Source organism: Anoplolepis gracilipes, chromosome 11, assembly GCF_047496725.1.
Source record: "Anoplolepis gracilipes chromosome 11, ASM4749672v1, whole genome shotgun sequence".
Taxonomy (NCBI): domain Eukaryota; kingdom Metazoa; phylum Arthropoda; class Insecta; order Hymenoptera; family Formicidae; genus Anoplolepis; species Anoplolepis gracilipes.
In genome coordinates this window covers 8,398,279-8,416,440 of record NC_132980.1, presented here as the reverse complement: position 1 = coordinate 8,416,440, position 18,162 = coordinate 8,398,279, and the positions used below count along the sequence as shown (strand labels likewise).

At 29.6% G+C, this 18,162-nt stretch overlaps 3 protein-coding genes across 4 annotated transcripts; 2 read left to right on the top strand and 1 right to left on the bottom strand.

Annotated features, from left to right (window-relative positions):
* The first annotated feature begins 253 nt into the window (after positions 1-253).
* Prd1 (pleckstrin homology domain-containing protein pruning defect 1) lies at positions 254-10,042 on the top strand. Of its 2 annotated transcripts, none has more exons than XM_072901499.1 (12): positions 254-361; positions 498-772; positions 1,135-1,347; positions 1,429-1,875; positions 3,510-3,705; positions 4,115-4,254; positions 4,784-4,978; positions 5,053-6,762; positions 6,848-7,072; positions 7,373-7,954; positions 8,103-8,222; positions 8,302-10,042. In XM_072901499.1, the coding sequence occupies exons 4-12, from the start codon at positions 1,783-1,785 to the stop codon at positions 8,416-8,418; spliced, it is 3,378 nt and encodes a 1,125-aa protein (XP_072757600.1). In that variant the 5' UTR covers positions 254-361; positions 498-772; positions 1,135-1,347; positions 1,429-1,782; the 3' UTR covers positions 8,419-10,042. The 2 variants fall into 2 exon arrangements, with proteins under 2 accessions (XP_072757600.1, XP_072757599.1); XM_072901498.1 differs by having other exon boundaries at positions 4,115-4,302.
* Positions 10,043-10,133: 91 nt separating this feature from the next.
* Positions 10,134-11,972, bottom strand: Mrpl47 (mitochondrial ribosomal protein L47). Its single transcript, XM_072901504.1, has 5 exons — positions 11,817-11,972; positions 11,367-11,534; positions 11,070-11,284; positions 10,781-10,940; positions 10,134-10,694 (listed from the first exon to the last, which is right to left on the bottom strand). Exons 1-5 carry the CDS (start codon positions 11,936-11,938, stop codon positions 10,553-10,555), a joined length of 807 nt encoding a protein of 268 aa, XP_072757605.1. The 5' UTR covers positions 11,939-11,972; the 3' UTR covers positions 10,134-10,552.
* A 440-nt stretch (positions 11,973-12,412) lies between these two features.
* Positions 12,413-17,203, top strand: LOC140670769 (ATP-dependent DNA helicase Q5). The gene is made up of 14 exons (XM_072901500.1): positions 12,413-12,700; positions 12,870-12,994; positions 13,077-13,241; positions 13,406-13,582; positions 13,663-13,842; positions 13,933-14,038; positions 14,112-14,223; positions 14,300-14,527; positions 14,771-14,971; positions 15,092-15,212; positions 15,277-15,366; positions 15,455-15,634; positions 15,740-16,940; positions 17,037-17,203. The coding sequence occupies exons 1-14, from the start codon at positions 12,613-12,615 to the stop codon at positions 17,084-17,086; spliced, it is 3,024 nt and encodes a 1,007-aa protein (XP_072757601.1). The 5' UTR covers positions 12,413-12,612; the 3' UTR covers positions 17,087-17,203.
* The last annotated feature ends 959 nt before the right edge of the window (positions 17,204-18,162 follow it).

The following is an 18,162-nucleotide window of genomic DNA, read 5'->3' as shown; positions in this document are numbered from 1 at the left end:
ATTGATTTCCCATAAACGTGTAGAAAGATATACAAAATATTAAATAACATTATATCTCTTTCTATGATTGTTTCTTATATACCTTAAATATATAAAATTTTCTAATAACAAGTATAATATTTATAGTGTTGTTCAATATGCTTTCGTCTTTAATTATTGTGTATTGTACTACCATCTGTGATGCAAAAAGTAAACGAACTATACTACAGATGATATCGATCGATAAAGAAATTCAAAATAATCCTAATTATGCAGAGTCAAATGTTGATGTTTACAAAATATGTAGAACCTTACAATAAGTATTTTTAATCTAAAACATTATACGAAAAGGAGAAAGTGTTTCTTTTTCTACTTTTTAACAGTTTAGTATCATTTTTCTTCTTATTTTTCTATTTGAAAGAAATAATTATTTATTTGTTTTTTACTATTATTTTTTTCAGTGTCTGTAAAGAGAGGTTAATTATTTTGTAGATTCTCTGTGTTTTCTATATTTACAGCACTAAACGGAAAATTTGCCTTGACATTCAAATCAACGTAATGCTGTGTATTTAAGATTAAAAATCACTGAATCGGAATATTTAATCAAAGTTGTGTGAATTGCAAGTAGATTTGTCAACAACTTTGGCCAAACATTGACTTAGATAAATGACGACTCCTTACCACAGTATCATTTATCTTTGAACGACTTATATAGATAAGTTTTAATGAATAATAAGGTTTAATGCTACTTGACGTTAAATTGCGAGACTGATTATCGAGTTCTTTAAAAAATGTAATCATTTTAAGAATTTTATTTTAATTAAAGAAAGTCGCATTCATCAACGAAAAATGCTATATATATAATAATATATAATATGTATAATAATAGTGCTATTATTTTTGTTAACTTCTTTTTGTAAATGACAAAAATTTTGCATTTTTTATTTATTTCTCATTTTTATTTATTATTGCTGAGATGCCGTTAATTATCAATAAAAATAAATTGAATCATATATTAATTATTAGTAAAAATCTTTTGTTTTATTATCGATATATATATATATATATATATATATATATATATATATATATATATATATATATATATTGCTTAGATAATTTATAAATTTAATCCAGTGCTTAAAAAAATTTCAGTGTATCCAAGAATGGATTTTGTGAAGCAATCGGTTATGTAATAAGATTGATATAAACTATTTGTCGGTGATATCAGTATTATTTATTATTAGTATAAAAATCGCAGAATTATTCTTTCACTAACAAGATATGACCGCCGATTAAACATACTTGAGCAAAAAGGATACATGCGCATCTCAATTATCTAATAGAAAGTAAACACCAGAAAAAAAAGTAAGTGATTATATAAAATGAAATAATAATAAACCTTATATATGAGATTTCTTTACTAATTTTCACATTTCGCGTTTGTAGTATATATGTTATCGTAGACTTATCAAAGTAGAAAAGAGAGAACATTTCTATCATATCTCCAGAAAAAGATAAAGTCTATATAAAAGAAGAGGACGGACGCTGACATAAAAACTCAGAGCGCGATACATCGCCCGATCAGTTGTGGCTTGAAAATCGCGGGTGACCTGCGCCCCGGTAAAATCAATCAATGAACGCCGACAGCGCGACGTCGTGCAGCAGTGATCGCAGTGTCGTCGTCGTCGGTATCGCTGCTTGATCCGGCTTGCTTCGTAAAAGCTTGGACACGATATCTCTTGCGGTGCCGAGCCGCTCCTACATTGTCGCGGCGTGAATCATGTAAGTGAACGTGACGAGATGCCGTCGAGTCGCGAGGATATGGAACTCTGCACCGACAAGGTTCTCTCCAAGGGCAGGATCTTGCAAGAGCTCACGAAAGCTGTCAAACTGGTGAGCGATTACGAAACGCCGTTAGGAGGGTCATATGTCTCTGTATAAACGAGTATAAAGCTGTCGTGGCTGCAACTGCATGTGCTTTCGTAGGCTTCAAATTGTACACGAGTCAAGAGTGACAATTCGGCGACGATTCCTGCACAACGCCTCTCTCCCTGCCTTTCTCACAAGCACATATCTCACATCTAGAAGTAACGTTCGAAATCGAGTATATAATTCTGACAAATTATATCTTAGATGACATAAAGACAAATATGTAGGGGATTGAGAATATTAGAGAATTCGATTACCGATGTTGTAGAAATGCGAGAGATACATCTTACGTTAATTGTCACAATTTCATGAATAGCTTTTGGGTGATTACGGCAATTAAAGTCCGAGTGTCATTAACGTTGCACCGATTGCTAATCTTTTGCTAGTTGTCGTATTTTGTTATTGTCAGGAATAATACTTTTAGAGCTTTACATATATATACGTGTATATATATATATATATATTGTATATAGATATATGTATATATCTGTGACGTTGCAAACCCGTCGTGAATTAATCGCGACGCAACGCGGCTCGAAATCGAACGTTCGCATAATAAAGGCGCTGTGGTGATTTTTTATATCGCTCTTGTATATCTTTAAATGTGAAATTTCTCGTTAAAAATGAATCTCGTTCGTTTCACTTCTTCGTCCATAGCGATTGTTGTTGGCGAGAAGTGAGTTACTGCTTCCGTTGAAATCAGTTAACTGCATTGACACTCCGATGACAGACGCGCATATGCGCGCTATATGGAACAGCTGATAAATTTTTCCTTTTTACTTTGTGCTTTCTTTTGTCTTTTCTCTTTTTTTCATTCCGATTATTGATTGATATACTCATTCTGCACATACCTTTTTAATGTAAAGGGTATAATGTATAGAGTCTCATTGAAAAGAACAGATAAAAAATTGACATTATCACAGGGGCATATATATGTCTATACTAGATCAGTGAAAGTGAAATTAATGCTCTTAGTTAAAGTACAAGCTAAATTACTTGTTTGAAAGCAAAGTGTGTATATAATATTTTATATAATTCTCTACTCTCACGTACTACAAAGAGTTTATTTTATGTCTGCAAAGTTGCTTGGAACTACAATCGCTGTCAGAACAGATACCAATAATCCAATGATATACCATACCTTTCATACTTTCATTGTTGTCATATGTTTTTCATAAAATTTACTACACTCTTTTATTAATGTAATACACTTTAAGTCCAAATATGAGCAAATGTTCTAATATTTTTATTAATATTTACTGAACATTTGTTTCTTTTATTCTAGAGATGATTAATTGATATTATTTTTTTTGAATAGTAGATGTAATTTTCTAGCATTATTAATTTGAAATTTTCCCAAGTGTATTTTTATTTTGTATGTCATATATGATTCTCTATATTTATATAAGTACACACACACACACACACACACACACACATACACACACACACATATATATATATATATATATATATATATATATATATATATATATATATCATATTTACACATGTTTTAATCAAGTTTGGTTTATAATAACCTTTTATTTTGTTACATATATTTTTGCTTTAATGAGAGTAATATATGTATTGAACAGGTCTATGCCCAAAGTCTCTATGGTACTGTGGTTTTGGATGGTGATTCTTGGTTAGTTTATTGGCTGGATCGAGCATTGCGTCATGGACTACGTGTAGAGAGACATGGATATTGGGGTACTGCTAGAGAACTTAGTCATCAGGACACTGTTGTGGTCATTCACGCATTGCAGAGTGTATTGACTTCCATAGGAAAAGGTATACTTTGATGTCTTGTTATAGGAGCAATTGTTATTTGATTTTACATTTGTACTATATTATTCAATTCTCATTCATTAAAATGCATTTAATAACAATATAGCTTTATCTTATCATAAAACTATTAAATAGATCTAAAATATATGTTTTTTTTTATGATTTACAACAATTAAATCATATATTTTTATAATAATTATATCACACGTTATATAATAATTGTTATTTTATCTTAAAATTTGACTCAAGAAACCTTTTTTGATAATATAAAGTATTTTGCTTGTTTGAATTAATATTTATTTATACAATAATAAAGTTTAGTTGTCTCTAAGAATAAATATATTTTAATATTCTTTATTTACATTATAATAATTCTTTTTATAGATATTAAATTATTATTAATATTGTACAGGTCGAGCATGGCTCTATCATACTCTGAGTGAGGGCAGTTTTGAGAGTTATCTGGGTTGTTTATTGCGAGACACCAAGACATTAAAAAAACAGTATTTTTCACACGCACTCGTAAGAGATGCTGATAAAACCAATCAATTGGTAAATCTTCTTGCTGGTCTGGAAAATGTATCCTTCACATTGCAGCTGGTATGTTAAATTGATGTGATAAACAACTTACAAATAATATGAAGTGTTTAATAAGTAGTAACATTTTTATGAAAAGTAAAAGAATCAACTTTTTGCTTCTCTCTCTCTCCCTCTATTGAATGTTTGGCACATGTAACTTTTATTCTGTTTCTCTCTACGTAGAGATATGAATATCACCCCCTGGTTACACTTATCACATTAATGAATAACACCAATTACATATACAGAAAGATCTTTTTCTAAGGTTGCAAAGGTTATCATTTTATTTATGAATACATACTTTATTTGGTACGAGCTAAATATTGTTCGATCTGTTTATTCATGGAAAATTTCTGCAAACATGTTGTTAGAGAAGAAAAGATATTTGTACAGAGTTATCTAAAGCTGCTAGATATATTAATATTTAATTGATATGATTATATACTAATTAGTAAATATTGTTGCGATTAGTAAATACAGTTAATAATATTGTTGTATACAGGATGTGACATATTTAGATACTTGCAACTATATGCCACAGAGGCCTATGAGCATAAATCCATCAGGAACAGTTTTATCGTTGCATCTTAGGTCTTCTAGTGTTTCATCGAGCCTAGCTTCTCCAGGGGACAGTGGAGTTGCATTTGACAGTGATATGGATCTTGCAAACGAAACTGATGGAAGCAGTTACAAAGAGGTAAGATATAGATTAGATTAAAACAATTTTAATATTTACTAAATAAGTAGACAATTATGTATAAATTTTTGCAGGAGGACTTTTCGATGGATGATATTCCTAAATGTCGGAATAATAGGTACAAGACAATTATTAACAATCGTATGGAAGATAATAAGAATTTCGGATCTAGCGATTCCAGTGAAGATGGTAAAACGCCAATGCAATCACCAGCGATTACTAAATTTCAAACTGTCATGATGACGAAAAATGATATAGTTAACCAGAATGTAACGCAAAAACTCGACAACAATGAAATGAATTGCTCTAGTTTGGAGACTCTCAAAGACTATGATTTTTACAGTAGGAGTCTTGATGATGTAAAATTGGATAAAACGAACAAAATCGATAACGGTGTAAAAGATTTTGGTAAAAGGAACACTTATTACAGCGATAGTCCCGCTTACAGTTTTAAAAAGAACATAGATTCTCGTAATTCTTATTTAATCAACAATGATACAAATCTGTTGGAATTGAGCATGACAATCTCCGATTGTGATAACATGGATGCTCCTTATGGCATTCTGAACACAATCAACATGGCCGACACTAGCATTCTATCTTCCTCCAGTTCAGAAGCTATAGTACAACGTAGGCAGCGTAAGAAAAAGCGGGGTGAAAGTAAGAAGCGAGTCAGCTTTCATGAAGATATTTTAAAAACGATGAAATTAGAGGACGACGAAAACTATGCTGATTTCTCCATGAGTTTCTTGTTGCCCAGTTCCGTTTTAAAGAGAGACGCTCAGAAGGGTAGATACAGTTGGTGTGCACACGGAGACTCACCGTACATGCAGAAGAATGCCAATGCCGACAGGAATGTACAGTCGGACTGTTATTCATTTTCGTCATCGTCGTCGAGCGTATTCGACAGCGATGGAGCCGACAAACAAGTATCATCGAAGTTGTGTATTGACATGCCATGTCAGCGTAACTGTAGGTGCAGTTGCGGCTTATCATTGTTAGAGCGTGGAGCGCCAGAAGGTCAAGAAGATCCGGCTAAGAGTTTGAGGCCTAAAATGGAAATAGAGTTGGAAGAGAACGAGGCCCAGGAAGCCTACATCGTCGAAAAAGCGTATGGTAATATCGTTGAGGATCCACCGTCCAAGGTGGAGATGCCACAGATGATAAATCCGAAGAAATACGCTAATTCGAATGATTGGTCAGACGCGGAGAGTGTGACAACATCCGAGCTAGAAGATCATAAAAGTAGTAGACATTTAGCTTCACCGTTGAAAAAACGCAATATGACGGCGATACTAACAGGCGAGAGCAGCAGTAAACTCTTGGCACCGCCTCTGCGTCAGGCTCCATCGAAAACATCATTGTTGAGTAGATTTCTAAAATCGATCACCGAGAGAAAGTTTGAAATCAAGAAGAATAAGAAACCACCCAAGGCAAATACTTTATATATCAAAGGAGTCAAGACAAGCTACGATTCTTTCAAAGATTTTAACGATAATCTTGACAAAGAGATTCAGGAGAACGTGGCCGCTGAGAAACAGGAATTCAGCGGCGAGAAAGTAAGCCTAAAACTACGCGAACTTTTCAAGAGACATATCTATCGCGACAAAACGGAAGAACTATATAAAGTATACAAAGTGCGAAGTTCGTACATGACGAATGGCGAGAGTAAACCGATGATTGCGTTATTGACAAACAAAACATTATATTTAACCGGTTCAAAACAGGATCACACTTATAGCAATCAATTTGTTATTCCTTACAATGAATTAGATGTTATTATGGTAAGAAAAATTTAAATATATTAATTTTTTTCTAAAAATATAAGATATATTTTACTAACGAAAATATACGTTTGTTTTTTTCTAGATTGGACCGAATGCACAAAGTATTTTGATTTCTAACGCCGATTGTGAAATGCAGTATCTATTCTCTACTGGCAGCTCGCAAACTACCTCAGAATTAATCGGCCACTTAGAGATGGCCATGAGACGATCGCCGTCGAAACCGCGACTTCCTGCTGTCAAAGAACTGAATAACGAAGATATGCACATTTTGAGGAATTCAATTCTTAATGACACAGCTGTGCATCCTGTACGTAAATTTTTTTCTGCAATTATTGTATAACTATTGCATTTTTATTCAAAAATTGTGAATGCATAGCAATGTTTTAGTACTTAAATTAGAATTATAAATTAATCATTAAAATAGAATTTATTTTAACACAGTTTATGATATGGTTTTTAATTTCAATTGTTATCTATGAGTTACAGAATATTTTACATTCCATTCATAGACCTTTCTCTAATTGCGAAGCATTCTGTACATGATACTTGATATTTACAGTTGTAATGGCAAAATGATTATTTTTAATTTTATTTATCATCTTTATAGGATGAGAAAATTGAACATTATAGCCTTATTTATATGGAAGACGAACACATGTCGCCGCCTAGTACACCGTGTGGGCCAACGAAAGAAGGCGATCTGATGTTTCGTCCGCATACTTATCAACACTTGCATCCGAACGCACCCACAAATCCTTGGGAGGCTGGTTATTTCGTATTAAAGGGCGGTGTCGTTTACATGTTCACGGATTCGAATCAACGACTTCCGAAGCGTGCTATACCGTTGAAAGGCGGCTTATGTCAAGGATGCAGAAGGATTCCCAATTCTCACCGACCGCATACTTTCGAAATATTATTGAAACCCAATAAATCATATCAATTCGCGGCTCCGGATGAATACGTAGCTTCCGAATGGCTACAGAGTTTTGTCCAAAGTGCATCGGGTCTATTCGATTGTACCGAAAACAGAGAGCCACTACCTTGTAGTCTCATCACAACTACGAAACATTTAGTAGCGATGAAGGAAATTCATCCCGGCACGCAGAGAGGTCAAACGCTCTCTTGCGCTTCCATCAAGGATTTAGCAACATTTAGAGTGCCACTAGTACAACAATCATGGTGCATATTGGTAAGTACATATCGATTTGAGTAATATATAGACATCTGAGTATAATACAAACTATCTATTTTCTTACTGAACGTGTTACAAGAAAGGTTTATAATACCAGTTTATAATAAAGATTTATAATAAAGGTTTATTATGTGTATATCTATAGGAATTTGCATGTCGAGAAGTGCACGAAAGTAGTGGCGATTGGATCATATACTTCACGAATCGCACAGAGCTTTGTGCGTTTAAAGAAGTTTTGGAAACATTATGGGCGAATGCAAACTTGGTATAATATATAATTAATTTGTATTAATGTTTCATGCAATTATACATATACTAATATAAACTTTTGATAATTTTTATAGGGTGAGTTTCCTATGGCAACACTTCCACCAGAGGATAAATTACAGCGGCGTTGCTCGGATGCCAGCAGGGATTTGGAACACGCTTGGCGATATCTGCTACCACCAGCTTTAGAGTAAATGAAAAATATACAGACAATATACACCATCACATTTGAAAAATTATTTTATCGTATCGCCATAAAAGAAAAATAGAACTCGTGATAACGCACGTAAATATTCAGATAACTATATCAGAAAATTTAAACACTAACATTGTGGTATATGTGAGAGATACTGCTTATACAACATAATCCAAATTTCTTTCATTGCAAATTAAATGCCATATATTTTCACTTGAAACTAGAACAGTTGATGTTATTTTAAGGCTTATAAATAGTGAAATAGATATCCTTATTTGGATACCTAATCTGATGATGGCATATGGTAATTTTTTAATTTTAAAGTATCAATATGTACGCAATATTTTCGTTATATTGCGATGTTGAGAGAGAGATTGATCATTAGAGAGAAGTCTTACGTATAAGATATATAAGTTGCCTCAAATATATAGATGACTATTTAGGGTAGATGCAAAACAGTGCATTATCTTTCTCCTGTAGTATAAGTCACCACATAATAAGCTATTATTAATTTATAATGCAGAGAATGTAATATAATGATAACTGTGAGACAACATTATTGATTACTATATGAATGTCTATATATTCACATATATTGAGAAGACAAACCAATATGCATTTGAATACGCACTATTGATATTAAAGTAGTATTATTGAGATACTATAAAATTCAAGAACACTTAAAAAGCAGCTTTGACAAAGAATAGTATTTCAGAAATTGCTTCTGAATAAATGATTAAACATTCCTAATAAACACAAAATTCTAGATTGATTTTATTTTTAGTATATCTTTTTATACATCATCATGTGGTATATCTTAAAATTATAAAATTTTAACTCTTATATTTATTAATTTTTTTAATGTACAAGTGTGAAATATGAAATATAAGTATAATAATTGTGTTATCTGTTACTATGTACTAATTTAAAATATTTAATTAATTTTGAAATTCAAATGTAAATTGAATCAATTTTTGTTGCATTAAAATTCTTATATATTTAACGTTTTGTGAATATGTGAATGTGTGATAGCAATTTTTAGTTACCAAAATAATTACATAAAAAAATAAGTTTAATTTATTAGTATAATTTATGCTTGATAAAATTTTGAAAATAATTGAATTTTAATATGCTTATATTATATAAAACTATAATATAAAGAAAACAGTGTGTACATGGAAATTAATATTTATTTGTGATATAACATTAATGTACTGATATTTGTTATAAAATTTTTAAGTTATAATTTTATGTTACCAAAGCTACATGAATAAATGCATTCTATATATTCTTGTGAATAAATTTTTAATTTATGCATTATTTCATGTAGCACTGATTGTGATATGCCGTAAAGTAATAAACGTCTGCTATTGTTAAGTTCATGAGATTCCTAAGTGAGATTTATGTAAATTAAAGCATTTACTGTGCAAAAAAAAATCAGTTTTGTATGTCAGTTATTATTGTATGAAAAGTATGTGGAGTTAAATTTTCTACAAGTTACAGCCAGCATGTTTTAAATATTACGCCCGCATACCTTTCATACACAAAAATTCTGTACCATTGTACACAATCTGGAAATTGATGAATTGAAAATTAATTAAAATATATGAAACGAATTTGATGTCATTATAAGCACTTTTTATTTTATCCCTTTTTTATTGTTTAAAAAATATATTATTTCTTAAAGAGGGGAAGAAGAGAGAAAAAAGTATCTTATTTTCAAATTCATAATTTTATGAATTTCTATTTATGAGAGTTCAATCAGGTTCAAACAATAACAATGAATGTTTCCCTAGTCATATTTATACCACAATTATTCAATACTTTGTGTCTGTGTTATAAGAGAATAATACAATTTGACTCTATAATATTGTAAAGTTTTAATAATTGTGTAGATAATATTATTTTTGTAAGATATTTCTCTCTATGATGCAAACTGCATACATATAATTCATTTAGAATTATATGATTTAAAATCTAAATCATAATATACATGATATTTTATAGAATATAGATATTTTTAAAGAGATGCCACACAGACATAAATTTACAAATAATATTACATATGTGGATATCTTATATTCGCAAATATAACAAATGTTCAATACTTTGTTATTCTATTAATGCTGCATTTATTCAGATACATGATGGCCTCTCGCTCTTTTTAAAGTTTTTAGTCGTTCTATATCGACATTTGGAAATTGTTCTTTCACAGCTTCAAGATCCATATTCGGGAATTTGCTCATTAACACTGCAACACGATTTTTGGCACGACTGAAACAAAAGTTTTCTTATCTTTTAACAAGAACAAATAGATTGATACATAATTTTAGTGACTGACAAAACTGATTGCTACGAACTTTCTTGCTCTGCGTCTTTCATTCCAAATTTTTTCTCTGTAAAATCTTAAGAATCGCCGAGTTGCATATCCACCAAAACCAAACAAGTGCCACTTGTGCCATCTTCGATTCATGAATTTTGGTATGATATATTGACGCATTCGATGATAAAATCTTATACCTAAAAAAAGATAAAAAAAAAACTGATTTGTTTTCTATACATATTTCTTGTTCTCTAATTTTTTAAAAGCAAGTCTTTTATCTTTCAGTAAACCATATGATAGAAATCAATTAATCGTATAGATCTTACCTAGGAGATTATAAACCAATTTTCCAGGACGCTCTCCTGTTTCACCTGTTTCAAGCATATGATATGCTCTGTTTCTTTCACGAACAATTGATTCCAAATTACTCATACTATCTTGAACTTTGTCTAAACGTTCAGGATTTGGAAAGATCTCATTCTTTCTACTACATATCTCTTCCATAGTCATAAGCATGTTACGTTCCTTCAATAACACATACCTGTATTTATTTAAACATATTCATTTGACAAATTCTGAGTAATGTCTACAAATATATAAATAATTCAGAATAGACCAATTACCATAGTTTATGAAGATCTGAATTACTTTTCAACCTCAGTTCATCCTTTCTCCAAGATCGACCAACTTTTACCTCATTTTGCCCCAAATTTTTTGGTTCGTCGAAAAATTCCATCAAATCACGGTAGTTCGGTGTAATATGTATAAATGCACAGTGCAAAGCTGGTGTACTATATAACAAAGAAAATGCATTAAAAGATAACTCGATAAGCTATATGGTGATGATCTAACTTTGTATGTCAAAAAAGACAAAAGATACTTAATAGATAACTTATTTATGAAAAATTGACTGCTTTTATATTAGCTGAATGTGTATTTATTATACTGCAAATATGTAGAAAATTCTTTTAACTTAAAAAATTAAAAATTATATTAAAGTTAGGAAGATATACATGATAGAGTATATAAAATAAAATATAAATAACACATTTTGAGAAGGATGTGATACAAACCTGCGGAGAAATACATGTTTAGAAGGAGTGATGACATTCGGAGTTAAAGACAAATTCGTGAAAAGTTTCATTACATTATTCACATTTTTGGAAACATGCACTGCTTTCATTAGTGCCGCCATTTTCTCTGCGCTTTCTCTCTCTCTCTCTCTCTCTCTCTCTCTCTCTCTTTCTCTCTGTGTGTGCGTGCGTGTGTGTATGATGTGTATTGACCAATCAGGATAAAAAAAAGCAACTTACGAAAAATAGAATTATTATATAAAAAATATTTTATGTATGTAATAAATATGTAAATTTATATTATATATATCACACATATATTTTTATATATACATAAAATAATTTTATCTACAACATGTATTAAAATAAAAAAAAGATAATGGGCAGCTACAATAATAATATATGCATGTATGTACATAATAAAAAAATAAAGTATGTATAGATTTAGCACGGACATGAACCAAATCGTTTTATCGTAGCCAATAAAGGAATCTGACATCTGACCATATAGTTTTGACAGTAACGCCAACTAGATCCACTTTGAAGCGGGCAAAACTACATGGTCAACTATATATGCGAATGAATGAGATACATAACCTTTTCTCGTATGATAACTTGTTTATGACGGCATGTATATAGTGGATGTGAATAGTGAGAATATCATATGCTTATTCGTTAGATTGGAAAAAAATAACAACTCTATCTGATACATGAAAATAGCAAGTGTATCTGATACGTTGCTTTATTGGCTTTATTTTAAAGAAACATACAACGATAAATAAATATTTATATTAGAATGTTGCAGAACGTTTTGAAATCGAAGTTCGGTTATGAGAATTTTAAAAATGACATTCAAAAAGAAGCCACTACTGCCATTCACAAAGGTATTTATGAAAAATTAATCTGTCACACATGAATTATTTATTTTGTTAGAATCATTATATTTGCAATATGTACTTTCTTTTTTTTTTTTTTAAATGTATAATTTTTTCTTTAGTGAATATATTTATCAGATTTGTAAAAAAATAATCATACAACGTTTGATAATTTTAGGAAAGCGAGATGTATTTGTATGTATGCCGACCGGTTCTGGAAAGTCTCTCTGTTTTCAGTTACCAGCAATAATGAAAGAGCAGAAAGTTGCAATTGTCTTTTCACCACTCCTCGCTTTGATGAAGGTATTTTTTGCACTTTATGTATATTTTTGTGTAACAGCCCAGCAAAAGAATAATTATATATTGATTTAATTTATATTTTTAGAATCAAATAGATTTCTTAGTATCTAAAAAAATAACCGCTTGTTCTTTGAACTCTACTACATCAAGCAAGGAAAGAAATACAATCATGGAAGATCTTATGTCAAATTCACCCAAAATCAAATTATTATATGTTACTCCAGAAATGGGAGCGCAACATCATTTTCAAGTATTGTATTTTCTAATTGTTATAGTTATTAAAGTTACTTTTATCTTGGTTGAATTCTCTCTCAGTACAACAGTAAAATATATAGTTTATATAAGAAAATATAAACTTGAAGCCATTCTAAGTTGCAAGGCAAGGATTATAAATAAATAATATTTAATTTATAGGAAATTGTAACCAAATTGAGCAAAAAGAAGGCAGTCTCTTATTTTGTTATTGATGAAGCTCATTGTTTAAGTGAATGGGGTCACGATTTTAGGCCAACTTATAGACAATTGGGAGTGTTTAAGAAATTATGTCCCAAAATACCTATGATTGCATTAACAGCAACTGCAGCAAAACAAGTATTTAAAAACGAAATTCAGTTTTTAAATCATATTATATATCTATATTAAATCTTATTATATATTATATTTTGTTACAGGTAAAGGATGATATTCTCCAAAATTTGCATATGAAAGATGCATTGATATTCTCTCAGCCAGTATTTCGTCCTAATTTATATTATGATGTGTGGTTCCTAGAAACATTAGACAAACCATTTGAACATCTGAAAAATTTTATTTCAGATGCATTAGGACCTTTAGATAATTCTATTCCCATAGTAAGTTAAATTTTATTATCATTATTATATGATATTTTATGAATTATTTAAAATAATATAACAAATTTTTCATGAACATAATATTTTTAGCACAAAAGGAATTGTGGTATCATTTATTGTAGAAAAAAGGAGACAACTGAAATTGTTGCACATAAATTGACTCTTGCCGGCATTACAACACTGGCATATCATGGGAGTATGTACAATTTTTGTAGCATGTTGATACAAATTTACAAGAACGATATTATTTTATTTTAATATTTCAATAGGCTTGAAAGCTCAAGAACGTAATGAAGTACAAAATAAATGGACAACAGGTGAAGTACCTGTCATTACAGCAACATGCAGCTTTGGAATGGGTGTTGATAAAGGATCTGTTAGGTAAATTATTACAGCACCTTTAAAAGGCAATTTAAAGTAGAAAGAAAAAATACCTTTATGTTATGAATTTATATAGATTTGTGATTCATTGGACAGTACCTAAGAATATTGCAGCATATTATCAAGAATCAGGAAGGGCTGGGAGAGATGGCAATCCAGCATTTTGCAGGGTTTATTTTAGCAATGAAGAATACAGACCTATTTCATTTCTTATCAAGGAGGAAATTACGCGTAAAAATTCGGAACTTGCAAAAATTAAGTGGCAAGATTTTGAAAAAAGTATTGCATACTGTTTAGAGGCAAAGTACGATCTATATTCTATTCTTTGTTATAAATAAAAAATTATTAAGAATAAAAGAAAATATTAGTTATTTAATTTAAAGATCTTTTAAATATTATATACATTTTCAAACCCTGGAAGTTTTTGAAAAAAATAATACATTTAAAATATAATACATTAAAAGTATTGTACAAAGTAGAATTTGTAATATTGATATTTGTATTTTAAATATATCAGTAATAATTATATTTTTATATCCTCTTGCAGATGTCGGCACGCAGTATTCTCCAAGTATTTTGGAGATTCTCCTCCACCTTGCAGAAACAGATGTGACACATGTAAAAACAAAGACGAAGTGCGGGCGAAAATTGCTCAGTTTGAAATGTATCAAAGTACAGTAAATACTAAAAAATTCCGAAGTAATATAGGAAGTGTAATGCAGATGAACTACGACGATAACGGCGAAATGTAAGTGAACAATCAACTTATTAAACAAACTATTAATATAAGTTTAAACAAAATAATAATAGATTTTTTAATATGATGTAAAATACTGTTCATACATAAAAGTATTTATCATTGATATAGTGAGGGATTCGACGAGTCAGAAGAACCAAGAGAAAAGATTATAGCAGCTGAAAGGCGAGAAAGAAAAGAACTTATTATGGAACAATTTGCACTTCGACGCAATCTATCTAACGAGAATAAAGTAAGTTTGCTACAAATACATTTTTTAAATATTTTTATTTCTCTTTTTAATTCTCTTTTTCTAGGTAAAGCGACAGAATATTGAATACGCCAAAATAGCGCACGTCCGTGCAGCTGACAGTACAGATAAAAAAATAAAAGGTTTAACCGTTCAAGTAAGACACAATATTATTTTTGTATTTAATATTCTTAGTAATATTCTGAGTATTTTCATATGGTAATCACTTTTCTCATTATTTTTAGGTACGGGAACATTTTTATAATGAATTGAAAGTAGCATTAGTTAAGAATTATCAACATTCTTCAAAAGATGACAAACGACTTCAGGAAAAAGATATTCATGATATGGCTAATAGCTTAGAATACAAAACATTTTCTAGTACTAAAGTACCAAATAAGTATAAACTTGATATGTCTAAACTGGTATGTAATGTTTTCTATATATATATAAAACATTTATATATACATATTATTATTCTGTGTATAAAATCTTCAACATATAATTTTTTTTTTGCTTCATTTATATAGATTTCGTCGATACGAAAATGTACTAATGATAATATTATCCATGAAACAATAAGTGATTATAATGAAACAGAATGTCATGACATAGAACTTAACAATTCTAATAATATTGATACATTTAATAGCGGACAAGAATCTAATATAACCGAATTTAATGAGAATACTTGTTTGCCATCAAGCGAATATAAATCAATTTTTCCTTCTTCTTTTAAAACTGCATTAGAGATTTTAAATGAAGAAAGACTACAATCTTTTACATCAAATAAAAATAAAAGGATTCAATCAAAGGAATTAGATGTTAAAAATGTCGAAATAAATAAAATTAAAAATGAAATTGAATCCAATAGTACACAAAAAAATACATGTAGAAATAAAACATCATTGACGCAAATGTCAAATGATTTCGTTTGTGCACGAAAAATTTATAATGATAGCACGTCCAAATTTAATACAAGTTCTTCTAAATCAAAATCTAATATAAGCTCCTCTAAATTAAAAGTTCGCAGAAGTAAAACAGATAAAAGTGTAAAAAAAACAGGTAAAACAGTTTATGAACAAATTTTGGCATCAGCACGATCAGTATCGAAGAAGACTACAGATGAAAGAGGAGATATTTCTCTCGACACAGAATCAAACGTTGACAATGTTATTAAAAACCAAGATGCGATTAAAAGTAGAAATAAAGATAAAAGAAATTACGAAGTCATTGAGCATGATCAAGAGGATGATATAGAACCTGCTAAGAAAAGAAGAATTGTACATAATGAATGTAATGACGAAATTAATAATTATGTGTTTAAGAAAAATATTGATAAAAAGATTTTAGATGACGAGATTGACACAGAAGTCAAGAAAAATGAAGTGGTTAAGAAAAGAGATGCAGATATGAATACTAACACTATAAATGATGATTTTTTGATGATGGAAAAAGGTAAAACGAAGAAGCATTTAGAAAAGGAAGTTAACACGGAATTAAATAGAAAAGAAAAAACTACTCACTTATTTAATTTAAAACAGCAAGAAAAAGACAAAAGTAGTAATAGACTAAAAGTACCTGCAGATAAAGTTATGCAATTCAAAACAGCAGAAATTTTAAAATCATATTTGATGAAATATTATCCATCAGAACGTCTTCCAGACAGATCAACATTCTCAAAAACTTGCAGAGAAATGCACTACAGTATGTTAAGAAAGAAAATATTTGGTAAGATGATCAAAAATTTACATTTTATTATTATTCAATGTTTCAGGTATATACATATATATTAGAAATTTTAATAATATTATTTCTATTTTACAGATAAAGAAGGAATACATAATTTTGTTACAAACTTTATGAGCCAATCTTGAAAAATTTTTTATTTTGTATCTAACGTTATTCTTTTTTGTTTATATATTTCGTATTTATTGTAGACAGGTGATATAAAATTAACACTGTTTTCGAAATAAATACATGATCATTTTTTACTTCGTAAAGTTACTAATACTTATAATACCTAGAAAACACTAGAATTAATTAGTATTTCACATTCGATGTATCAGCTTTATGTTGATAATTGTGTAATAATTATTAACGATTGAGTAGACACACACGAAAAAATTTTCAGGAAGAATATATATGGAAATTTGACTTAAAAAGGTAATTGAATAATTATTACAATGAAATTCTGATGTATTATGTATCGTATGAATGAAACATTTTCGGTCCGGAATCTTCCCCTTAAACCTCTGATCCTACAACAAAAATTTGAGAGTGGGGATATAATTCCCCTTTCGTGGTCGTAGTATGAGAGAATTTTTTGTCGTAGGATAAGAGGTTTCGTAGCATAAGAGGGTCGTAGGATAAGAGGTCCGACTGTATATGTATTATAAACTTTTATATTACTTTTTATAAAATTTATTAAATTAATGCATTGTCTACATTCTACATATGTAAAAAGAAAGTTTAACAAGATTTATGATGAATATACATTAGATTATAAATCTATCCTTATATTTCTAAATATTGCATTAAATATATAATTATGAGCACATATTTAATTACATTTAACATTAAACCTAAATATTTTTAATATATATTTGTATAAATGAGGCAAGATATTTTCTAGAGAAAAATATTTCTCGTTGAGCTATCATTTATATTCATTATATATATATATATACATATATATTCATTTATGTTCTACATATAAATTTATATATCATTACTAATTTTCTAAAGTAATTCATAATATCGCAATTTTTTGATTTTTGAAAATAACATAAAGAGTAAATAAAATAATATGAATATATAAAAAGATTGTGTACTTTTCTTTTTTCGCATGTATAAAAATATCATATTCCTTTTTTAAAAGCTTCCCAATATAACATTTTAGTGCACATCGCATATTCAATAATTATTTTTATATTTACAAGGAAGCGAGGTA